Source organism: Lycorma delicatula, chromosome 5 (assembly GCF_047948215.1).
Source record: "Lycorma delicatula isolate Av1 chromosome 5, ASM4794821v1, whole genome shotgun sequence".
Lineage (NCBI taxonomy): Eukaryota > Metazoa > Arthropoda > Insecta > Hemiptera > Fulgoridae > Lycorma > Lycorma delicatula.
In genome coordinates, this window is record NC_134459.1 from 38,664,098 (window position 1) to 38,688,444 (window position 24,347).

At 32.6% G+C, this 24,347-nt stretch overlaps 1 protein-coding gene across 2 annotated transcripts in view; it reads right to left on the bottom strand.

Annotated features, from left to right (window-relative positions):
- spn-E (tudor domain containing 9 protein spindle E) overlaps positions 1 to 24,347 on the bottom strand; it is a 119,260-nt gene that overhangs the window by 66,363 nt on the left and 28,550 nt on the right. For both annotated transcript variants that reach the window (XM_075365926.1, XM_075365925.1), the window contains exons 7-11: positions 20,387 to 20,580; positions 15,743 to 15,894; positions 7,320 to 7,486; positions 5,357 to 5,524; positions 2,945 to 3,107 (exon numbers count right to left, since the gene is read on the bottom strand). In XM_075365926.1, coding sequence (XP_075222041.1) covers positions 2,945 to 3,107; positions 5,357 to 5,524; positions 7,320 to 7,486; positions 15,743 to 15,894; positions 20,387 to 20,580 — 844 coding nt within the window. The remainder of the gene's footprint in view (positions 1 to 2,944; positions 3,108 to 5,356; positions 5,525 to 7,319; positions 7,487 to 15,742; positions 15,895 to 20,386; positions 20,581 to 24,347) is intronic.

Here is a 24,347-nt window from a genome sequence, read left to right on the forward strand (position 1 = left end):
GCTGCTTGTGTTGAATAACTATCTTGGCCAGTTGTCATTTAGATGGCCAGTAAAACAAGTCCAGTTTTGGACTTGTTTTGTATGTCCCCATTCCACATGCACAAAAAATAATAATTTTCAACAATATTTTGAGATTTATATTTAATGATAATTAAGTTTCTTATATAGTATTACTTCTTATCTAACAATTTAACACTGTTACACTAGTTACACTGAAACCATAATGCTTCAATGCATCGTAAATTCAAAAGATTTTATTTCCATTTTATTTATATCACTGTCTAATTCTGATATAATTCTGCCTATACCTGATGATAAATAAAACAAAGCTGCATATTGGAATATATAACTTGCCTAATTTTTTTAAATTACCAGGAAAATACACACATACTTATTGTTTCTATTTTCAGTTTCGTTTAGTTACATAAACTATACAAAGTAAATAAAATACTTAGTCATTTGAATAAATATTATAGTAAATATGAAATTGGAATTTGCCCAGTTCTCCTAACTCTCATGTAGTTACTGTCAAACCGCATCATTGGCGCAATTTTCTTTCTTTGACAACTAACAAAGATTTTCAACTCACAACAATACAAGTTTCATAGAACAGTATAGTTTTAATTAATGTTGAACATGTCGAGTTTTGTACTTACAAACTACAATTTGCAGACAGCATTGATTTTCTGTTACCATTTAAAGAAAACTGCTGCACAATTGCATTGAATGCTTGTCGAAGCTTACGGTGAGCATTCTCTTGGTAAATCACAGTGCTTTGAGTGGTTTAATAAATTCAAAAGTGGCAATTTTGATGTGAGAAACGAAGAATGTGGAAGACCACCAAAAAAGTTTGAAAACAGTTGAATTGCAAGCATTGTTGGATGAGGATGATGCTCTAATGCAACAACAACTCGTAAATCAATTAAATGAAACACAAGAAGCAATCTCTATATGTTTGAAAGCCATGGGAAACATCCAGAAGATGGGAAAATGGATTCCACAACTGAATGAAAGAAGCAAGAAAACAGAAAAACCACTAGTGAAATGCTGCTCGTAGGAAAGAAAATCATTTCTCCATCGAATTGTGACAGGTGATGAAAAGTGGATATATTTACAGCTAGCAATGGACAATATTTCAAATGAAATATTTTTTATCATTTTCATACAATAAATGTGTATTTTCTATACAAAAATTCTAGTTTCATATTTACACATCTGGTATAGTATTAAAGAATTATGGATTATATCTGGTGTGTCAATAAGTCATTCTACCACTACCATCCACTACTACTGATGTGAATTGTCATAAAGCAAATATGTAAATCCTAAATATTCAAAATTATTTCTACATTTTTATTATTTATAAATAGGAATTAATCATTAGCGTTACATGAAATGCTCTTTAATTTCTTTATTAAACTTAAAATTAAATTAAAAGAAAAACCTAAACTCTAGAAAACTAAAACCTGACACCAAAATTAAAATCCCTGACAAAAAAAGAACCAAATAACTAATTAATATTATTGTCACTTTAGTTTAGTAATAGGAAAAAATAAAAAGAATAACAATTAGGCTGCAATGCTACACAAAAATTATAAAAGAAATATAAGCAGCACAGCCACCAAATTCTGGTATGCAATTTACATTTTTTCACTAATCTGAATTTATTTATGAGAATCAGCTGAAATGTAATGTACACTGGAACATAACAAGAGAACAAAATTTTGCTTAAAGTAACAGTTGCTGTCACCTTGTAGTTACATTCTTCTACTACTAACATTCCAAAACTCGTTCATCCAAACTATCTTATTTTCTGCTTGTTATGTCAACACGTCTAAAACAAGAAGCAGTGATAAAATTTTTAACAGCAGAAAAAATTGACATTAGTGACACTCTTCACCTTCTAAGAGCCATTTAAGGTGATGAAAGTGTTGATTGAAGTACTGTGATAGGCAATAGAATTTTGTGTATCTGAAACTAGTAAAGCAAATATTGGGAATGAACCTAGCTGCGGTCGACTAGTTTCTGTGACTGATGAGAAGCACCAAAAGAAGGTGGATCAATCAATTCAAAATGACCACTGCATCAAACAATGTATTGCCACCCAAATAGGCATATTGAAAGAAGTAAAACCTTTATTGCCTGACTAGGTTACCATAAAATATGTTTGTAGTGGATGCTATGCAAATTCACAGAAAAGAAGAAAGAACAAAGAAATATGATGTAAACAGCTTCTGTAATGTTATTGTGACTAGGTAACAATATTATAACGGACCAAGAAGAAAAATGGTAGAGCATGGAATAGAGACACTACAGTTTGCCACAATCAAAAAAATTCAAAACAACCCTCTGTAAAACAAAATCTAGATTTTCTGGGATTCTGAACATGTGTACATGACTTCTTACACATGTAAAGACTTCCTTTACCGTGAAGATGGGTGAACTGAAAATTCTGTGCAATACATAAAAATGTTAAAATACCATAAGGCATGTGTGTATGTGGTGTTCAACAATTCACAGAGCTGATAATTCTGTAACACATTAATATTCAGCCATACACATCATGTACAACCACAGAAGTTCTTGTGAAGTTCAAATTTGAACCTATTCCACACCCTCCCAAGATTTAGCACCCTGCGATTTTTGGTTCTTTCAATAATTAAAGAGCATTATTAAAGGTATTCAAAAAAGATTAAAACAAAAAGATACGTTATTTTTAATTTTCTGATTAAAAACAATATTTTGCACAATTAGAAAATTCTATGATTATTTTATTAAAAAAACCATATGTACAGAAACAATACATCATTTTCTGATTTTGTCTTGCTTGAAATATAATCTTACGCATAAAAAATTTGTTCTAGCACAGAGCAGAACAATTTACCAAAAAATAGAACAATAAAATCCTATTTTAACTATGCTAAAAGTGTGAACACAAAATTACCCATAATTATTGTGTCTTCCAAAATGCTAAATATGTGCCCAAGCACAATAAATTTTGAAATTTTAATATCTAATGGAAGAGCTGCCATAACTTGGCCCAACACAGTTATATCTCCATCAAATCGATGATAATTACCATTTACAGTTAACAAAAGTGCTCCTACCTAAAAAAAAAGAAAAGAGAACAATAAAATATATTGTTGTAGAATGAAAAACTAAATCTGTATGTTTATAAAATATATGAAATGTGTTTCATCCATCTATCCATCTGACTGTCTGAAGCAGATTTAGAGTGGACTAATTTCCTTGCAATTTTCATCAATAAATAATCAAATTTACCAGTGATGGTTTTATACCATATACTTTTATATATAAATATACATTCATAACTAAATTGCACTAACTTACCTACAAAATGTATGTTTAGGTTAATGTTATGAAATTAACGTCACACATGTGGATAGTAAAGGAAATGAGTTGATTATAAAGTAAGAAATCATTTTCATAATGTTTGCTTGCTTTCAACATTGCATAAATGGAAAAGATGTGAACAAAATGATAAACAAGGTTAAAAAAATTGACTTTCTACATCTCCAAAAATGAATGTGACTGACTGGATATCTAAGTCAATTTGTTAGGCACGAATACAGCCTTTCACAGACACTGTTCAACATTTACATAGAAGATATGATATGGAATTTATAAGAAGAGAAGAAGGAAAAGTATAATAGACCAAAAAATAAGATTCATAAAATTTGTTGATGATGTGATAATTCTATCTGACTGTTAACACCCTTAGAAGAAGGAAAAAAAATAAATACTGGAAAAACTAAAGTAATGGAAATAAACAACAACAAAAATTTAGTGAGAAGGGCAAGAGAAGAAAAAAGTTAAAAAATATAGAAAGTTGCGGACTGTGGTGATAATGGACTGGAACAGTGCAATGGAAATAAAAGGAAGGATAGCAATGGCAAAGGAAGCTGCTATATAAGCTGCTTCCAGAGGAAACAAGAAACTACTATATAGTAAAAGTTTTAACTTAATGTTAAAAGATGAGGTCTGACAAACATTACAGTATATGGAGTATCTTGCTTGTATGGAAATGAAGCATAGGTAATGAGGAAGAAAGAAGGTCTGGACTGAGGCTTTTGAGATGAGGATATAGAGAGGGATGAAAAAGTAAGGTGGACGAATAAAGTGAGAAATGAGGAAATAATGAACAGGGTTAAAAAAAAGAGCACTTTTGCAGGAACTAAACAAAAGGAAAGGAAACAGTTAGGAAATGTGGTTAGAATAAGTGGAATATTGACAACTGCAATGGAAGGATCTGTAAAAGAAGAATGTAAGCGAGGGAAAAGAAGGATGTGAAGTTAACAGGCAAGGTGAAGATTAGAAATTGCAAGGGAATGAAAGAAAGGACTTGGAACAGAAATAAATGGAAACAGCAGAGACATAACCTCTGCCACCAGGCAGAACACCAGATGATGATGATGATGATGATGATGATGAACAAAAAAGTTAATTTTCCGGGTTTCATGTGGATTGAAAAAATTCCATATGAAATCCTTATTCCATAATTATTATTCCTTAATCCTTAATTCCACACACTAAATCCTTATTTTTAAATAAATTAATATAAAATAACTTACATATGTCAATGAAAATTTTTTTTTAAGAGAAATTTCACACTGCAAAATTTATTACTGCAATCCAGAACTTTAATATATTTAAATGTTTTCTCTATATCTTGACTAAGACTGAAATGCATTAGCCTAGGTAAGGAGTAACATTTAAGGCAGATATGAAAAATCACCTTGTGATACATTGAGTAATATTATTTATCCATTCTAAGTACTCTGTTGCAAGAACCTTAACACAAATATCAGTGACACACAAATATAAGGACATTAGGCTTTTCTGTACTATTATGAAGAGTATGTTTACTATTTTATCAATTTTAGAAAGCAGATCTTTTTATCAAATTTCTAAGAATTTATGTAATTATTTTTTATACTCATTATAAATTTTATTATTTTTAATACCTTCTTTATTGATGTAATTGTTTTGAGATATAAAGCTAACTTAACTATTAAAAACTTTTAAGTTTTCCAATAATAACATACTGGGTATGGAGTATAATTTACAAAATCTAGACAATAACCCACAACAAACCAGATCCAAATTTATAGTAAAACAAGAAATATTACACTAGTCCCTTTTTGTAATTTTCATGACCAAAGATGTTGTTTTAATAAACAAGCCATGACAAAATAAACATGTTGATGTTACTCACCTTTGTAACTGAAATAAAAAACTCTTTTTTATAAACTTTATAAATAAAACTAAAGAGAAAAAAAAATTATAAAATAAACTTGAAATGCATCTAAAAATATATTATAATTCTTTCAATTACCTCTTTCAATAAAAGGATTGTCTGTTCAATACTATTCAAATCAGGAGGATCCATGGCCAATGCCAATATCTCTATTGGTTCACCCATTTCAAGTAACTTAGACTTCAAAACAACTCTTTCTAAAGGGCAACGGAGTATCTCTGGTTTAGTTTCATCTTCCATACCATACTGTAACACCAATTAATAATCAAGTGCAGCTTTTTTTATTTATTTTTTAAGAATCAACATCAGAAAATACTTTGTAGAATGCAGAACTTCTAACAAAAATGTGTAAAGACACATTGTAGTACAATGTGTTAAGGAGATGTACAAATAAAGAGACCTTTTCAAACATACACACACAAACATATATATATATTATCCATTAATAATATGAAAAAAAAAATGACTAAGTATTTAATGTGCTTATTTTGCTCTTTAATAAAAAGGAAATTATCAGCAAAACCATCTGCTGTGAATGAGATGAATGAATTTAATTATGCAAAAAAATCAACATTAAATTAAACATGGTTCTTTGTTAAAATAAACAAAGAACCATTATTAAAACTGTTAGATTGATAAATACAACAGATAATGATAATTTGTTTATATATACGACCCAAACAGTTTAAAGAAATTTTGTTGATTACAGAGATTTGTTTAACTGCTTATAAGTAAACTGCTTCTCCTTGCACTCACTGCTTTACACGACATGGAACAACTAAAGGAGTAGCATATGGACAATTGAAGAGTGTTAATTAAGGAGACATAGTGCCAATATCTGAATCCACATTTAATAAATCAGTTCTTATAGATCATTAAATTTAAACAATGTTTGTTGCTATTTTTCTTCACGCATTATTACTGGCTAATGACAACCAATCTATCCATTTTGATAAATAAATCTTTTAATTTTATAGATTTGTCATGTATTGAGTATCAAAATTTCTAGTCAGATTATGTATACAAATTTCACTGATAAGTTAGAAAAAAACTTAAAAAATAGATGACAACGAAACAAAAATCAGATGGAAATAAACAAAACAGTTAATAGTAAGCACTTATAAATTACAATGCTGTACAAAAACAAAAAAACAAAAAAATCATAAAAAAACACAAAACAGATTATGAAGAAAAAGAATAAAATTATTAAAAAAATAAATAAAGATAATTATTACTATAATTACAATGATAATACTAATTACAGTGAAATGATTGTAATATAGTCACAGTTTTTCTGATCGCCAACTTTTCTGAAATTAAAAGGATGTAAATACTGTTTATATAACTGCTTTTATGTTACTTTATAACAAAAATAAAGTGAACTGCATTATCACAAATAGATAAACCAACAGCAATAAGTTCAAAACAACAGTATAAAACTGTTAAGTTTATTTCTAAACAGGCAGAACACAAAATTTAATAATTATTATTCAATAAAGGTTATTTTATAAGCTTCAGTCAATTATCATTACTATCATCATCAAAAACCCAGTTACACAATTATAAATAACTTGTCATGATCATGCTCAGGGAATTAGCAGATTAAAGGATTCTTCAGGCAGTAAGTCTGGGTCCATCACAAATTCTCTATTAATTTAAGATATACATCACATGTTTACAAAAAATACAAAACCCAAATCAAACATATTTACAAAAAATAAATGTTTGATTTGGGTTTACAAAAATACATAAATTAAAATGTTTATTATTTCCATTAAGAAACCCCTAGCAACTTTAAAAACTTTCATTACATTTTTTTTTAATAATTTCATAGAAAGATTTGTAGAAATAAGTTAAATAAAACATAATTACAAAAAAAAATAACGGTCAACTAACTTATCAAAAAGCATTTCAAAATATGCTAGGTGCATGTTTAAAATAAGTTATAAATTTATACAGCCAAAGAAAGTTAAAATATAACTACATTCACAATTCTAAAGCTATAAACAACTAAAAAAATAACAACAACAAAATTCCATACGTCATAAAAATTTTTGGAAACCAAACGATAAACACGTCCAGCCATTACACGCCCAACACGGCCAGCTCTTTGTTCACACTGATTCTTGCTGGCCCAAGCTAAATGTAAACTTGACAAATTTGTATCAGGATCAGCAAACATAATCTTTGTAAGGCAAAAATCAATAACTGAAACAAAATCATAACAAATTATTATGAGTTTATATCAGAATTGGAGCACTAATAACAACACAATCATAGTTGATTAATAATCAAGAAAAACAAAAAGATATAAAAATCAAAAGCTCTTCTTTAGCATCAGAAAAGCAATTTTTTTCTCCTGGGCACATGAGGTGTCGTTATCAATGCCCAGACACAAAATTACTATAGTAAATAATTAAAATTTACCTTAAAAATTAAAGAGATGTAAAACACCTATATGGCATGCTAAATGAAAAATTTAACATAAAACAACAAAATCAAGGTGATAATCATACAGAAAATATAAAATGCTCATTTTATGATAACAGTTGATGTAATTACTGTACCACTTTCAATCAAAATGGTTCCAAGCTCTAAATACAACTGATATTAATACAAAATAAAATAATTATAATAGGTCATTCATTAGCCCACAAATATATATAAATAAAACACACACACACATTTGATCAAAAAATATGCGGAATTTTTAAATTTTCCATGCTGTATGTCAAATTGTCTCAATTATTTTTATTTGTTGTGTTGGTACACTTGTCCCTAATGTATAATTAGATTGGTAGCCATAATGGATGCTTAGTTTACTGTTGGATTTTAAAAAGTCTATACATGTTTTCGTATGGTCAGCGAATTTTAAACTTATGAAAAAATGTAACAAAGGATTTGCATTAAATTTTGCTTTAAGAATGGAATAAAGTGCATCACTGCATTGGAAATATTGAATACTGCTTTTGATAATTCTAAGAATAAAACAAGCATTTACAAGTGGTACAAATATTTCCAAGAGGAAACATGAAGTCATTGAAGGTGACGAGTGTCCTGGACACCCCAGTACATCAAAAACCGATGACAATGTCAAAAAAGTGAAGGAAGAGATTATGGATCATTGTCGAATCACAATCAGACAGGTTGCTCATGATGTTGACATATAATTTTGCTCATGCCAAGCAATTTTTTTTAGATGTTTGGACATGAAACATGTGTCAGCAAAATTTGTTCAAAAATTGTTGAATTTCGACTAAAAGCAATGCCAAATGAGCACTGCTGAACGATGTGAACGATGATTCAAAAGTACTCAAATGGGTCATAACTGGTGATGAAACATGGGTGGTATATGGTATGCCTTCAAACTAAGGCCCAGTTGTCCCAATGGAAGTTTCCTGAAGAGCCAACACTGAAAAAAGCTTGTCAAGTTCTATCGAAAGTGAAGGTTCCGATCACTGTGTTCTTAGATTTCAATGGCTTACAGTACCACCAGTCTAGACTTCATGGCTTAGAGTTCTTGTCACCAAGTCTATGGTCAATAAGGAGTACTACTTGAAAGTTCTATGCTGCTTGCATGAAGCAATCCAAAGAAAACGCCCACATTTGTGGTAAAACAATTCATGGCAATCACACCATGATAATGCACCTGCTCACACTTCACTGTTGTTCATGAATTTTTGGCCAAAAACAACATTGTTATAATGCCTCAGCCTCTGTAATCATCAAACATGATCCCTTGTGACTTCTTCTTTTCCCCAAGCTGAAAAGAACCAACAAAGGATGACATTTTGCCAACATTGAAGAGATAAAGACAAAATCGTTGAAGGAACAAAGCGCCATATCAAAAATTGCATTGTAGAGGTACTATGAAGATTGAAAAATGTGCTAGCACAAATGAATTATATCTCAGGGGGAGTAATGTGAAGGTAACAAAATCAATATTGATGAAATAATGATTTTTTGAAAAAACTAAAATACCACATATTTTTTTTAACAAACATATATGATGTAATTATTATACCACTGTCATTCAAAATGGTTCTGAGCTCTACATACAACTAATATTTCATCAGATTAGAATTACTACAAAATAAAACAATTATAATAGGTCATCAGTCCATAATAATATAAACATACACACATGATATGTTTGATAAAAAAATATGTGGAATTCTGACATGTTTTAATCAGACAACTATGTACTGCTCAATTAAAATCCAATAACAAAGCAGTGGCCAAGAGATAATAGTATCATGGTGCTAGTAGCATTAAAATATAATGTTGTCCAACCAGTCCTCAAATTACCATCCATACAGCTGGAAAATCTATAGTTAGCGCCACTGTGCCACCCTAACACATACCAATTTGGATATAATCCCTTTAGAGGATTTCAGAGGCAGAGAATTTGATAGTTCTACAGTAAACAGTTTTCTCAAAAACAGACTTTTATTATTTATTCATTATTAATTACACTACAACAAAAGGTATCAAAGATAAATGAAATCAGGAAAGAAGAAAATGATAAAGGATCTAACTAATATGGAACCTCAATCACACAGAAAAAAATAAGGATTTTAATAGAGAAAGAATTTATTAGTTCCTGAAATTACCAGGAATAAACTGACTTTAACTTACATTTATAGAAGTAGAGTCCTATTAAAAAATAATAATACAAGACTAATAATAAAACAGCAGTGTTTCACACTTCTAGCATGCTCTATTATACTAAGGATTTCAATATACTGTAGGTAAATTATTATCTTTTATATAGATTATTTGTTCTAAGAGAAAATCTCTTCTTGTTATAAGACTTAGTTTAGTGTAATTACATAGGAAAACGTTAAGAGATCTAATTCAAAAACCCTTATAAATTTTGCCAGATAAAGAGGAACCAGACTTGCTTTTTCTAGGAGTAATAACATTCACTATACAGCTAGTCCTTGCAATGTACATAATGTAAGCATCACTTATGCAGCTGAAAATCACCTGCATTTTGGTGGGCTTTTTTTTCCCTACATCCCTGGGCCGGACATCCAGTTAAGTATACTCGGCCCAGGGACGTGTCTTTGACTCTAAGGCTGTCTTCCCACCTGCCGGTTTTACACCCGGTGCGGCAGGTCAACCGCCCCGGTACAGATCTTTTGTTTGCCTGCCTCTAATTCCCACCAAGGGGGGCCAAGTCGTTTCCAAACCCCCCCCCCCCCCGACAGGAACCGGGCCTCGGTCTTTATGCCTTTTCGCCTCTAACCGGCGTGACCAGCACAGGGGGCGCACGCACCCCCAGAACCAGCCCTGCCGGCCGGGTCTAGGTCTTTTCTTTCCCCACGATTTCTCCCCTGGAGTCCCCGTCCCCTCATTGAAACCCGCACACCAAGGCATGCAGGCTCTCAGAGACGGGGCTGTCCACCCTTCCCTATCAACGAATACGCCCACGGTTACCCCATCTTGACTCCTCTTTTTTGGTTCGAAGAACTGTGCTAGCAAAGTTTTTGAAAACATTCCAATTTTGCTCGTTGACTAGCGCCCACTCAATTATATTGTTAGCATTCAAATTGTTGTCTACAATAAATTGTCTATATTGTCCTCACCTCCAGCAGTCAAACACTGTGTGATTCACATCGTCCACCTCCTGGCAGTAGTCGCAATAAGGCGTATCTCTTCTGCCAAATCTTTTAAGGTAGTGTCCAAAACACCCATGACCGGACATAAGTTGTGTAATATAAAAATTTACTTCACCATGTTGGCGGTCCAACCAAGCATCCAGATTGTGTATGAGCCTTCTGGTCCAGGCCGCCACACTGGCCCCATCCCACGCCTCCTTCCACCACTGTCTGGTCATTGCTTCAGCCTCAGCCCTACTGCGCCCTTCCACTCTTAGTTTCCTACTTCTGACCTGCAGGTCTATCGGCGGAACCGACGCCAAAACACACGATGCCTCATATGACAATGTTCTATAGCCAGCCACCACTCCTAGTAATGCCGTTCGATGCATACTTCTTAGCTTCTCTTTGTTCCTTTGCACTCTAATTGCCTCTGCCCAGACAGGTGCCGCGTACAGCGCTGCAGACACCACTGCAGATGTTATCAGCCTCCTTTTAGATGCCCCCGGTACTGTATGCTCTGTAAATAACCTTCTTATAGCTTTTATAGTAGGTACAACTCTCTTGCACACCTTATCGATGTGCCCACCAAACTTGAGGCTCTGATCTATGGTTACTCCAACATATTTAGTGCTGCTGATCTCTGTTATATCCTCTCCACGGATCGCAACTCGAACGCTACGAAGTCTTCTTCTGCCCGTGAAGAGGATACACCTACTTTTGGCAGGAGACACCTCCATGTATCTCATGCATGGCTAGTAAGCCATGCATCTATAAGCTGTAGAGAGCGGTTTGCCTTGTTCTCCACATCATCCAACTCTTTGTCTTTCACAAGTATTGCAATATCATCGGCGTAGGTAACCACGTCAACTCCTCCCGGCTACGGTAACCGTAGCACTTGATCATAGAAAATGTTCCACAACAGAGGCCCTAAAACGGACCCCTGCGTTTTAGCTTGAATCCTAACCGCAACTAGTCTTTCATCAGCCTTGCCCATGTTATTTAGAAGACTAATAGGGTGGTACTTTAAGGTACCAATGTTTGTGCCAGGTTTTGGCAGGAATACTGTTCTAGCCTCTATCCGACATTGGGGGAATGTGAGGTGCTGTATTCCGTGACTCAGAAAGTCCGTAGTCTCCCATGGGACCCTTCGAGGCCTTTGATGACCGCAGCCGGGATCCCATCTGGGCCCGGACTCTTCTTGTTATTAAGTTTATCAATAGCAGCCATCACTTCGTCCTGTGCGAACCTGCCACGTTCGAACAGTACTAACTCCTGTCTCATCACCTCCTCTCTACTCAGCACAGGTACTCTTCTCCCCAGCCGTTTCATTATGATTTGAAAGGCTCGCCCCCACGGATAAGCGTCAAGCTCACCACACAATTCCCTCCACTTTGACCTCTTGGCGTATTTGATCAAAAAAATTCAGCCTTTTCCGAGCCTCCCTATAGGCTTCCATGACCAGTTCACGATGGGTCTCGAGTCCTGGTCTTGCCCTCAGTCGCTGAGCCGTTCGCTTGCATCGTTGTAGTGTTGTTCTTTGTTCAGCTATTTCCTGGCTCCACCAGTACACAGGGTGGTGTCTATGTGTTACTTCCGGTATTTCAGAAATTTCGTGCTTAACTATTTCCTGGAAAACCTCCGGATCTAGTCTCCTGCCATCTGATATTTTCCTTGCCGCTCGCTCCACCACAATTTCCACCTGTCTGTCGGTGAGTCTCCTTATCAGTTGCGACGCAGCAGAGGGCACCAAACGACCTTGTATTTCCAAGGAGACCGCAAGATGGTCACTCCCTGTCTCATCTTCCAATACGTGCAGCACAACTCTGTTAGTGTCCACCCTTCCATCCATAATTGCTAGGTCCAATATGGATTCGTGGCCCCTTGCTCGATAGGTCGGGGTCCCTTCGTTTATACATGTAGTGCCGGTAGCCGCCAGGACCCTTCCTCTGGCATTCATGGTTCCTGCCCCCGCTACCATGGTCCTACAGTTAAAGTCCCCCAAAATAAGAACTCTTTTGGGGGACTGCATCACTAGTCGCTGTAACTGCATGATACTATGCTGATATTCCTCTATTGACACATTGGGGCTAATATATACTCCATATATTATATAATCTTCAAGTTCGACGGCTACCACATCCTCTGCTCTGTGATATAGGTAATAGTCACGACTGCCGGTAGGCCGCTTTACTGCTACTTTCCCTGCCATGTCAGGTACCCATTGTGAGTGAGCGGCCGCGCACACGTCCGGCTCGGTGGCCACTACGAAGTCGTATCTTCCGCGACTAGCTATCTCCTCTACTAGGTCATTGCTGAGAAGGCTCCGATTATTATTTGTTAGTAGAATTCTTAACGTGTCTTTATACATTCAGTGCTCCCGGTCCTGTGTGTTGAGCTTTTACAGTCAAGACATTTCGTGGCCTCTCTACATTCTCGGATGAGGTGCCCCGATCCACCACAATTATAACACAGGTTACTCCGGTCAGGGCCCCTGCAATTCCTACTACCATGTCCCGTAGCCCAGCATCTGTAACATCGTTCGTTCTCCGTCCGGATGTAGGCCCGACAGTTGACCCATCCTACCCGGAGCCTGGAAGCCACCAGCTTAGTCGCCCCTCTGTGGGTAGTAATTACCGTGGCATTTTTCGTGTCACCGTATGCTCCTCTAATAGATGTAATCTTATAATCTTCATCTTTTCCAAGGACTCTGTCTAAAGCCTTTTTGATCTCGTCTTCTGTGGTGTCATAATCAAGATCCTTGATATGCACCATGGTCCTTCTATCACCTCTTGTTTTTAAATCCACCTGGAGGTCTGCCGCTTGGTCCCTTAACATGCTGGTGAATTCGCCAGCCCTCTGTGTTCTCTGAATTTGGACCTCCAACTCTTGATTGCGGCCTTTCCTTATTGAAAGGACTTCGCCAGCCTCCTCCTTAGTGACTTTGTTTTTGACCGCCCTTAGGAGGTCCGCATAGGTTTTCCCCGGCGCCCTCACCACCACTGTCTTGCTATCATTGACCGGTGGGGTGGCCCTCCGTGCTGAAGCCGAACAGGACCTAGCACGTGCTTGATCCCCCGTACTGGGTATAATCATTTTCGGAGGCACCTGTTTTGCACGGGACAGATAAATAATTATCTTCCTTATTATCACACCCTCTGGTCTGGATGGAATGACAAACACAACCTCCTTGCTGACGACTCTTCGCATGGCTCTAATTATCTGCGCCGCAGCTGCTTTTTCTCCCTCCTCCGTACTGTACACAACCGTGAATCTCATGCCTCTTGTTGTGACTCTATTGTCCTCCAACACAGTAGAGTCCTGAATCATCATGGCCCCAGGCTTGGTGCCAAGGAATTGACTACCGGGTCTAGATTTAGTTAGATTTACGTAATGACAACTGTCCTCCCCGTGCTCTAAATTGGTTATCTGGGTGATCCTGTTCATTGCCCAAGATGACCATCTTGTTGGCAGTCTTTCTAACAATTGATCGTCAGTCAAGTGTATATCCAGTATGTCATCCTCCCTACGAGACTTGTCCGTTTGGGTCGCTTGGGTTTTGGTATCCATCTCTGATGTTTCTTCCTCTACCGATTGGAGCTCCCTATAGATATCTGTTAGCTCCCGCTCGTGAGCCTTTATGAATGCCAGGCTGGATTTGCCCAAGCCCAGTCGCAGCTGAAGTAAGGCGAGTCCCAACCTGTATGTAACACATTTAAGAGTGAGCGGGGCATCTTCCTCCTCAGATGATCCCGCCCTAGCCCTTTTAGCACCTTTGGTCTCCACAATCTTCCAGGTCTTTTTTTCTTGAGTCTTAGATGACTCAGGGCTGCTTGTCTCCATCCCCTCCTCCATAGGGTTGAAGTAAATCGATTACTTTAGTATTTCTGGGTACTCTGCCCAATTCCTATTAATTTGATACCCCACAAGGGGGGGTTCAAAATTTTTGGGTTCGGGGCTCCAAAAGATGCGTAATCTTCTGATTCGTACAGAACCGGGAGGATTTTCTTCTAGGTCCACCCGTTCAAGAGTTATAAGAGATCAAAATTCCCAAAATTACTACGGATACAACGAAAAATTTTTTAAGTGGTTGTTTAACACTTTTGGCAGGCCTATATTGTCCTGCCAATCGACTTTTTTACACAGAATATTTTACACTGAATAACTTACAGCAATACACTATATGTATAACCAAAAAACAATTAAAAATTTATCCGTTGGTCAATACTCATGAAATGTTACATACTACTTTATGACACCTTCCTTTTGTAGTCCTGTCTACTTCCGAAGCCTGACACCAAGCATTTCCTGTCCAAAAAAACACTTTATTCCGACACCTGTTGTTTCTATAAGCCAAATGACTTAAAAATCGAAAAAACGTTATAAAAAAGTAATCCGTGAACCAAAAATCTTAAAATTTTAAACAATTGTCCAGTAACCTTAACACAATAAACCGTTCTACTTTTCCAATGAAAAAACCTTAATAACCCGTATAAAAAAACAATTTTCCGCGGAGCTAGTCTACTTCAACCTCTCGGTCTGAGTATCCACACTTTGGTGGGCTTGGCATGATGATATGTAACTGTATAATTTGGCTCATTAAAGGCAGAGAGAAACAAATTCATTATTCGCTTTCTCTAGAAAGACTATTATTCTTAAGGATGTGGCTAATCCTCAAAATAATCAATTAAACCGATTATTTTTGATTAACTGTAGTTATAATAGTTTTCTAGTTCCTCTTATTTCATAATAAAAATTTTATCCTCAATTGGTGCAATGCTGATTCTAAAGTAAACCAAATGAAACATTTATATTTATTTATTTATTTTAAACTTGAAAATAATAATAAATTCATACATACCATACTTGATATCAGGTACTGTAATAGAACTCTCAGCAATATTTGTGGATAATATAACCTTACGAAATCCTGCAGGAGGAGCCCTAAATGCTTTTATTTGCTCATCAGCAGTGATTGTTGAGTGAAGTGGACATATCCACCACAATCTTTTTCTGAAATAGAATTTAAAAATAGTTACTATTTAGAAAAATTAAATTCCTTCCTTTATTTCACAATAATTATGACCTAAATCATACAAATAGTGTGTAGGTTAATCAGTTTCAGTAGTAAATCAGCCGTTTTTTCAACAGTTTTTTTAGGTACGTAAGGAACACTTTTACAATATAAAAAAAGGATGAAGCTTCACAACATAACTTCTAAGCAATAAAATTTTCACAAGAAGAGTTATTCTAAGAGATACAATTAATTCATTAACTTTTATTTAAATCGGTATTGTTTTTCAAAAATAATTTAAATGGACCAGATAAATAAATTAAAAAATACAATAAATCGAAATACACGTTTGAAATAATGTAATTCCATAAAAGCAATTCTTTGGAAAAAATGTCATGCATGTATTTTCATGGAATGTGCAAATCACAATACAATGAGTAAAGGAACTGAAGTTGCAATAAAAATAAAAAGATTATACAATATGAAAATGGATAATTCAAATGATATAAAATTTTATATTTATTTTATCTGGTGCCCATAAATATGAATCGTGCAGACTTATATAAAAAAAATTTGGAAATTAAGCACATTAAGTTCTCCCTGTGATTACAAATTTATAAATGCATATTTATGAAAGGATTAAGAAAAGAATGATAATAAATTTCTGAAAAGATTTAGTTAAATACCATATAATCTGTATAAATATTAAGATAATATAAAACATCAATTGACAAAAAACAAAATAATATGTTAAAATTATCCATTCTCACAACACAAACTGAATGTAATGTAAATGAAAAACCAAATATATTTCTGAAGTGAGTAAGAGCTCACATAAATATAATATAATAGAAACAAACACATATTCTGTTTATTGATAAAAATTATATAACAGTTGAAAATTTTTAGTATATAGCACATTTAACATACAACATAAGTGATCACACAAATATAGAGTACTCTGAATATTAGAAAATATATCAGTATAAACTATAACAATAATCCACTACAGAATAACCCACTTGATGCCATGAAAAAATACAAACTGAAAGTACTTTACACCAACCAAAAATGGATAAAAATTCATTTTTATTAGTATTCTTATCTGTGCAACTATTTCCTTTGTCTAATTCCTTTGTTAACAAATTATTCAAAGATACATCAGCTTCAGAAAAAAATGTATAGAATGTACTTCTTTTAGTTATGGTTGGTCAGATTACAAACATATTTTCAGATTCAAATATTTTTTGTACTTTCAATTGTTTCATTTAATGTTTCCAGTCCTTATGTTTTTCATGATCAATCTAAAAACAAGGTAAGTCACCATAACATGACTGTATGGCATCGGTTCAGCAGTTCAAATTGATATCTTGAAGGATTGTTCTGTTGGCTGTATGAGGTGTGGCATTATCCTGAAGCAATCTTTTGAAATTTTAGTATGCCTTTTGGACTTGATTTGTTATTAATAACTGCAACAGCTCACAGTAGTTTTTACAATTCATCTGGTGAATTATCTGTAACTGTCCACAGTAACTTTCCACAGTAACTCCACTGTAACTTTCCACAGTTCATCACACAGTGAAAGCTTACTTTTTTTGATGTGATCAATCCATTCATAGACCTTGCTTCCACTCAAAAAGCAGCTCCCTGTATTGTCGCTACTACATAAATAATTTCTGCTGTTTCCTCACTTTTGAATCAAAAAAGTGTTTCAGTGCTCGTATTTCTTCACTGGTTCAACTGGACAAAGGAGCACTAATTTTAAATTGACTTTTGAATACAACCACAAAAGTTAACAATGAAAAAATACTTCCAATAAACAGATGGTATTAGGTTATGATTTACAGCGCATTATGGTGTGCAAGCGTACTGCCGGGTTAATTGTCTGTAATAACTCGATTGAGTGTCAACAGGTTTTTACAAATGAGGTGTCATTTTGTTCACATTAAAATGCTTAATAAATTCTGTGAAACTACAAATTTGATCAAACAAATAATTACAAAGATATTGAAAATTAAAAAATTAAGAGGACTGCCATTTTGAAATTTTTGAAGGTGACATTTTCAAAATTTTTTATTTTGTAGAACAAGAACCTAGTCTTAGATTTGCCAAATTTAATTACAGTAAGTTTACCCATTCCTGAGAAATAATTTTTTTGTTGAAACTCACAAAATGGCATCCAGAAGGAAAACAAAGCAAAATAGGATTTATATTGATATGAACTTTTTTGCTAATTTTGGTGTTCTGAATCAGTTCCTGAAGTTTGGCTAATATGTCCCAGAACAGTCCGAATATGAATTGTTTTTTCAAACATATTATATCTGCTGTTATAAATAATAAAAAATAATTAAATATAACATCAAAGCCACCAAATACAGTCAAAAAATGGCAAGAACACCAGTCAAAAAATGGAGAACTTTCAAAGTTAAATTACTTAATCTTCAGCAGTTAAAATTACAAGAATATACATAAAATATCAATAAAAATGCTTTGTCATTAAAGTAAAATAAATTCTTCTTTATGTACCATAGCAAAATAGAGAATTTATTTTATTTTTATATATATATATATATATATATATATATATATATATTGCCACATGTTCATGGCTCGATCAGGATACTGAGAGACTGGCAAATAAAAATGTTTATATAATTACAGTTTATTGGTTTAAACACATAAGTAAAACAAGCCAAATCAATAAATGATAATGGTAATAAACAATAATAAAACAATTAATGAAAAATAGTAAATAAACAATTATTAATCATAGTAAACATACAACCAATAATAAATAATAATAATAATAGACAATAAAAAACATCTCACAATAATAATTAGAATGATGACAATAATGGCAACAGTAAACAATAATAATGTGACATGTCAATAATAACAAATAATCATAAGTGTCAATAGTAATAATAAACAGAGATGATTACATACAAAACAGAATTTAATGTAATAAACGATTAAGGTAAAGATACCACACAAACCATCCTTTAGCATGATTAAGGTATTTTATGGAATTATATTTCTTACTTTTTCTAATGAAAAACAGCTTGGTTTATGCATAAAGACGTGGATATTACCACCAAATGTTGTATAGCAAGAAAATTATCAGTTCAAAATAATAAATACAATTTTTTGGGGGTAAAACATATGTATCCCAATAAAAATATTTATTCATTCAAATGGCACACTAAAAAATATCCAATAAATACTTATGGGACTTTAACTAATGCAACTGTAAACTGTGAATTCATGTAAGATATGAAGGGCATAGGAAATAAAGATGATAAGTCCATTTCTTTTTTTTTTTTTGTCTTAGCACTAAAATGTACAATGAAGTACAAGATTTTGAATGTTATTATCAAATTTTTAATCAATTGGGGAGTGAAAGAGTTCAGTCAATTTAAAAATGATTTTAAAAGCTATAGCCAGGAGAATAAAGGAAATCAGTCCAGTATATTAGGACACAGTAGGAAAGAAGACAAGGCACAGTATTCATCTACTTCAGTCCATGCATCTGGTGACAACTGTTCTCAAATAATAAAAAATAAATCTTCTTAAATAAAAAACACCATGAATCGATTTAAAAAAAAAAAACATGCATCACATAAAACTAAATGTTAAATTTTGTTTTTTTAAAAACGTGTTTTCTAAAGATTTGGCATGGTTGTTTCAGGTCCATTATCAACAAAGTGGCAAGTTTGCTGACTTAAAAATTCTTTCCCAGTTTTGTTGAAAGCAAAGGATGTCAAGTCAACATCCTTTTATTAAAAATCTAAATCACAAATGAAAAATTACTAAGATTTTTAAAGAATTTTTATTTCCTTGTATGAAGTAAAAGAAGTATTATGATAGCAAAAAATTTCGGTTTTCAGATTTCAATGGAAATATCCATTTTGACTAGTTTCGATATGAAGTATATACGTACGTATGTATGCATGTATCTCGCATAACTCAAAAATAATTAGCTGTAGGATGTTGAAATTTTGGATCTAGGACTGTTGTAATATCTAGTTGTGCACCCCCCCCCCCTTTTGATTGCAATTCATTGGACCAAAAGTGTCCCAAAAAAGCCCAAAATACAAAACAAGTGGTACTTATTTCCATTGGTTCCAGAGTTATAGCCAAATAAAATTTTAATTAAAGTATCTGGATCTAAAAAGGTGAAGGCACATTGATTCAAATCACACTTCATCTTATCTTTTTTTTTAACTTTTTTTTAATTTAAATACATTGTAATTATTAATAATTATTAACCTTCGAATAAATAATAACTACAATAAATAATAATTCAATAATAACAATAAAAAAAAGTTATTAATGAAATAAAATTTTATGTAATTTTCATTTTAAAAAAATGTGTATGTAATTTAATAGGTGTACATATGGTATCCACATCAGATTTTTTTAAAGGATTTTTTGCATAGTTAAATAGTCTTAAAAGTAAACAATATTAAATAATGTTCACCATTTCCTTACTTTAAATTCATCTGTTCAGTTTCCAATTCTTCGTAAAGTAACTCAATTTCATGTATTCCAGGCAGAAATATAAGAACCGATCCTTTTCTGTCTGATTCGGCTTCATCAATAAAATCAAAAGCCTTAATAATACTGACAACATAGTTATATGCCTTTTCTTCTATCTTGGGGATATTTTCATCTATTTCTGAAAACTTAAAATTAAACAAGTATAAAGTATATTCACATTATATTAATGTCAGCCACCTTAATTATCAGGCTAAAGTGATCACCTTTCATTATTATGGCGAAAATTATATACATTTTAAAAATAATAAAAATCACCAAAAAACAAACCAAATTAGCATGCTAATGATATTTTATGATATTTCAAAAAGTTGTACATATAATGAATATTTATTAAATGTAATGAATATAAATATACATTTTTATACATTACATATACATACATACGTATACATTACGTATACATACACATGTATACAATATGTCTATACATATATATTATTTACTCATTGCTTTATATTTATTTAGAGTTAAGTTAATATTCAACTTTTTTATCAATCTGAAACCTGTATTTTTTTTGATAATTTTGTGTAAACATTATTAAATTTTTTTTTTTTAATAATTCTGAACCGTTTTCACATTATTATTGCAATTGCTCATATCATTGAAAATAAAAAGTCAAATACTAATAGATGACTAGATATTGACTAGAAAAACTGACTGATATGAACTACATCAGAATTAATTTAATTTTTACTGCAGTGAAGAAAATAAATTTTCATTCATGAAGATCAAGTGCTTTATTGATGAAAATTTTGAAGTTGTTTTTTCATAAAAATAAGAAGAATCTTATTATTAATAGATGACTAGTTATTGACCAGACTTGATATATCATTTAAAATTTCAGAAAATTCAATGAATGAAAAGAAACTAAAAAACAGATGATATCAAACGTCCCAAAACAATAAAATTGTTACGAAAGTTTGCCATCAATTGAAAACATCAAAAATCAATCATTTATTTATTTATAAGTTCTTCAAAAAGACATTGTCCAAATTAAAAAAGTACAGATATGTATGAAAGATGAGATAATAATTGTTATATATTTTTCCTACTTCATTTTCTCAAACACAAAAATATACAACATTAAAAATATTTTTTCCTGCTCTACTAATATTGTAACTAAGTGATAGAACTTTTGTTAATATAAAACAAACACAAAATCATTGAAAAATAATTGGAGATAAACAATTTTTTTATATACTTGTATGTATACTTAATAGCACAATCATAGAATAAAAAATTTGTCAAATTTTCTGAAATATGTTGATAAAAAAACATATAACAATTATTATCTTACCTTTCACACATATCTGTACTTTTTTGGTTCGGATAATGTCTTTTTGAAGAACTATAAATAAATAAATTATTCAATTTTGTTTTTTTAATTTTTGATGTTTTCAACCGATGACAAACTCTCGCTGAAACCTTAACAATTTTATTCTTTCAGGAGTTTCAAAATTACATTGGCAAATAAGTATTTCCAATCGTATTCTCAGTTTCTTATTTTTACTTGTTAAAAATCAATATATTGTGCTATGTAAGATAATTTTAAATCTTCATATCTGTATTATTTACTTTTTTATATTAACCATTATAAAGTTGATAGGTGGGTGGAATATACTGAAGAGTTATACGGAGGAAATGAATTAGAAAATGGTGTTATAGAGGAAGAAGTTGAAGTAGAAGAGGATGAAATGGTAGAAACAATACTGAGATCTGAATTTAAGAGAGCATTAAAAGATTTGAATGGCAGAAAGGCTGCTGGAATAGACGGAATACCTATAGAATTACTGTGCAGTGCAGGTGAGGAAGCGATTGATAGATTATACAAACTGGTGTGTAATATTTATGAAAAAGGGGGAAGTTCCGTCAGACTAGTTCAGTCATGATACCAAAGAAAGCAGGAGCAGATAAATGTGATGAATACAGAACAATTAATTTAACTAGTCATGCATCAAAAATCTTAACTAGAATTCTATACAGAAGAATTGAGAGGAGAGTGGAAGAAGTGTTAGGAGAAGACCAATTTTTTCAGGAAAAGTATAGGGATAAGGGAAGCAATTTTAGGCCTCTAATAGTAGAAGGAAGATTTAAAAAAACAAACCAACATACTTGGCGTTTATAGACCTAGAAAAGGCTTTCGATAACGTAGACTGGAATAAAATGTTCAGCATTTTAAAAAAATTAGGGTTCAAATACAGAGATAGACGAACAATTGCTAACATTTACAGGAACCAAACGTCAACAATAATAATTGAAGAACATAAGAAAGAAGCCCTAATAAGAAAGAGAGTCTGACAAGGATGTTCCCTATCACCGTTACTTTTTAATCTTTACATAGAACTAGCAGTTAATGATGTTAAAGAACAATTTATATTCAGAGTAACAGTACAAGGTGAAAAGATAAAGATGCTACGATTTGCTGATGATATAATAATTCTACCTGAGAGTAAACAGGATTTAGAAGAAACAACGAATGGCATGGATGAAGTCCTACGCACGAACTACTGCATGAAAATAAACAAGAACAAAACGAAAGTAATGAAATGTAGTAGAAATAACAAAGATGAACCAATGAATGTGAAAATAGGAGGAGAAAAGATTATGGAGGTAGAAGAATTTTGTAATTTAGGAAGTAGAATTACTAAAGATGGACGAAGCAGGAGCTATATAAAATGCCGAATAGCACAGGCGAAACGAGCCTTCAGTCAGAAATATAATTTGTTTACATCAAAAATTAATTTACATGTCAGGAAAAGATTTTTGAAAGTATATGTTTGGAGTGTCACTTTATATGGAAGTGAAACTTGGACGATCGGAGTATCTGAGAAGAAAAGATTAGAAGCTTTTAAAATGTGGTGCTGTAGGAGAATGCTAAAAATCAGATGGGTGGATAAAGTGACATGAAGAGGTGTTGCGACAAATAGATGAAGAAAGAAGCATTCGGAAAAATATAGCTAAAAGAAGAGACAGACTTATAGGCAACATATTAAGGCATCCTGGAATATTTAATATTGGAGGGACAGGTAGAAGGATAAAATTGTGTAGGCAGACAACGTTTGGAATATGTAAAACAAATTGTTAGGGATGTAGTAGGGATGTAGGGTATATACCGAAACGAAACAAGTAGCACTAGATAGGGAATCTTGGAGAGTTGCATCAAACCAGTCAAATGACTGAAGACAAAAAAATATATTAACCATTACTACTGTAACTGCATTAATATTATTAATAAATTTTAAAAATCAATTGAGTTTCAAGTAACGAAAACATTTTGGTTCTTTAAAACAGTACAGTCAAATAGTACATTCTGTTTTATAAATACAATCAGATTAATTTATTAATAATAATACTTACAATTAATAAAATAATATAAATAAATACATATAAAACAAAAGTGGTATAATAATCATTTATTTTTCACAAGGCACTAAAGTAATGGCATTCATCTCACAATACTGCTTTCACTGTTTACTGCTTTCAGGGTCATCAGTTTTATTATTAAAATACACATAAAATAAGAAAAAATCTGATGAATTTCTAAAACTGTCCTCAACTATGTATGGTTAATCACAGAAATATATATTTAATCATCACACACACACATGGATACGTGCGTACGCACATCAACTAATATCATTAAAATCTAATATATACAAACATATACAAAAACACAAAATCAAACTTTCCGATTAATTCCCCAGCAAGGAATAATTCTTACAGTATGCACAAAAAATGAATTCATTTAAAGATGCTACTTTGGTTTTTATACCTCATAGCAGGTCGTCATGAGTTTTGAAAGAAAAATTAGAAAAAAAGTGATTTGAACAGACCTTTCTCATTTGCTTAAAAAACCCTACTTTAATTTAGTTGGAGTTTTGAAAATTCATTT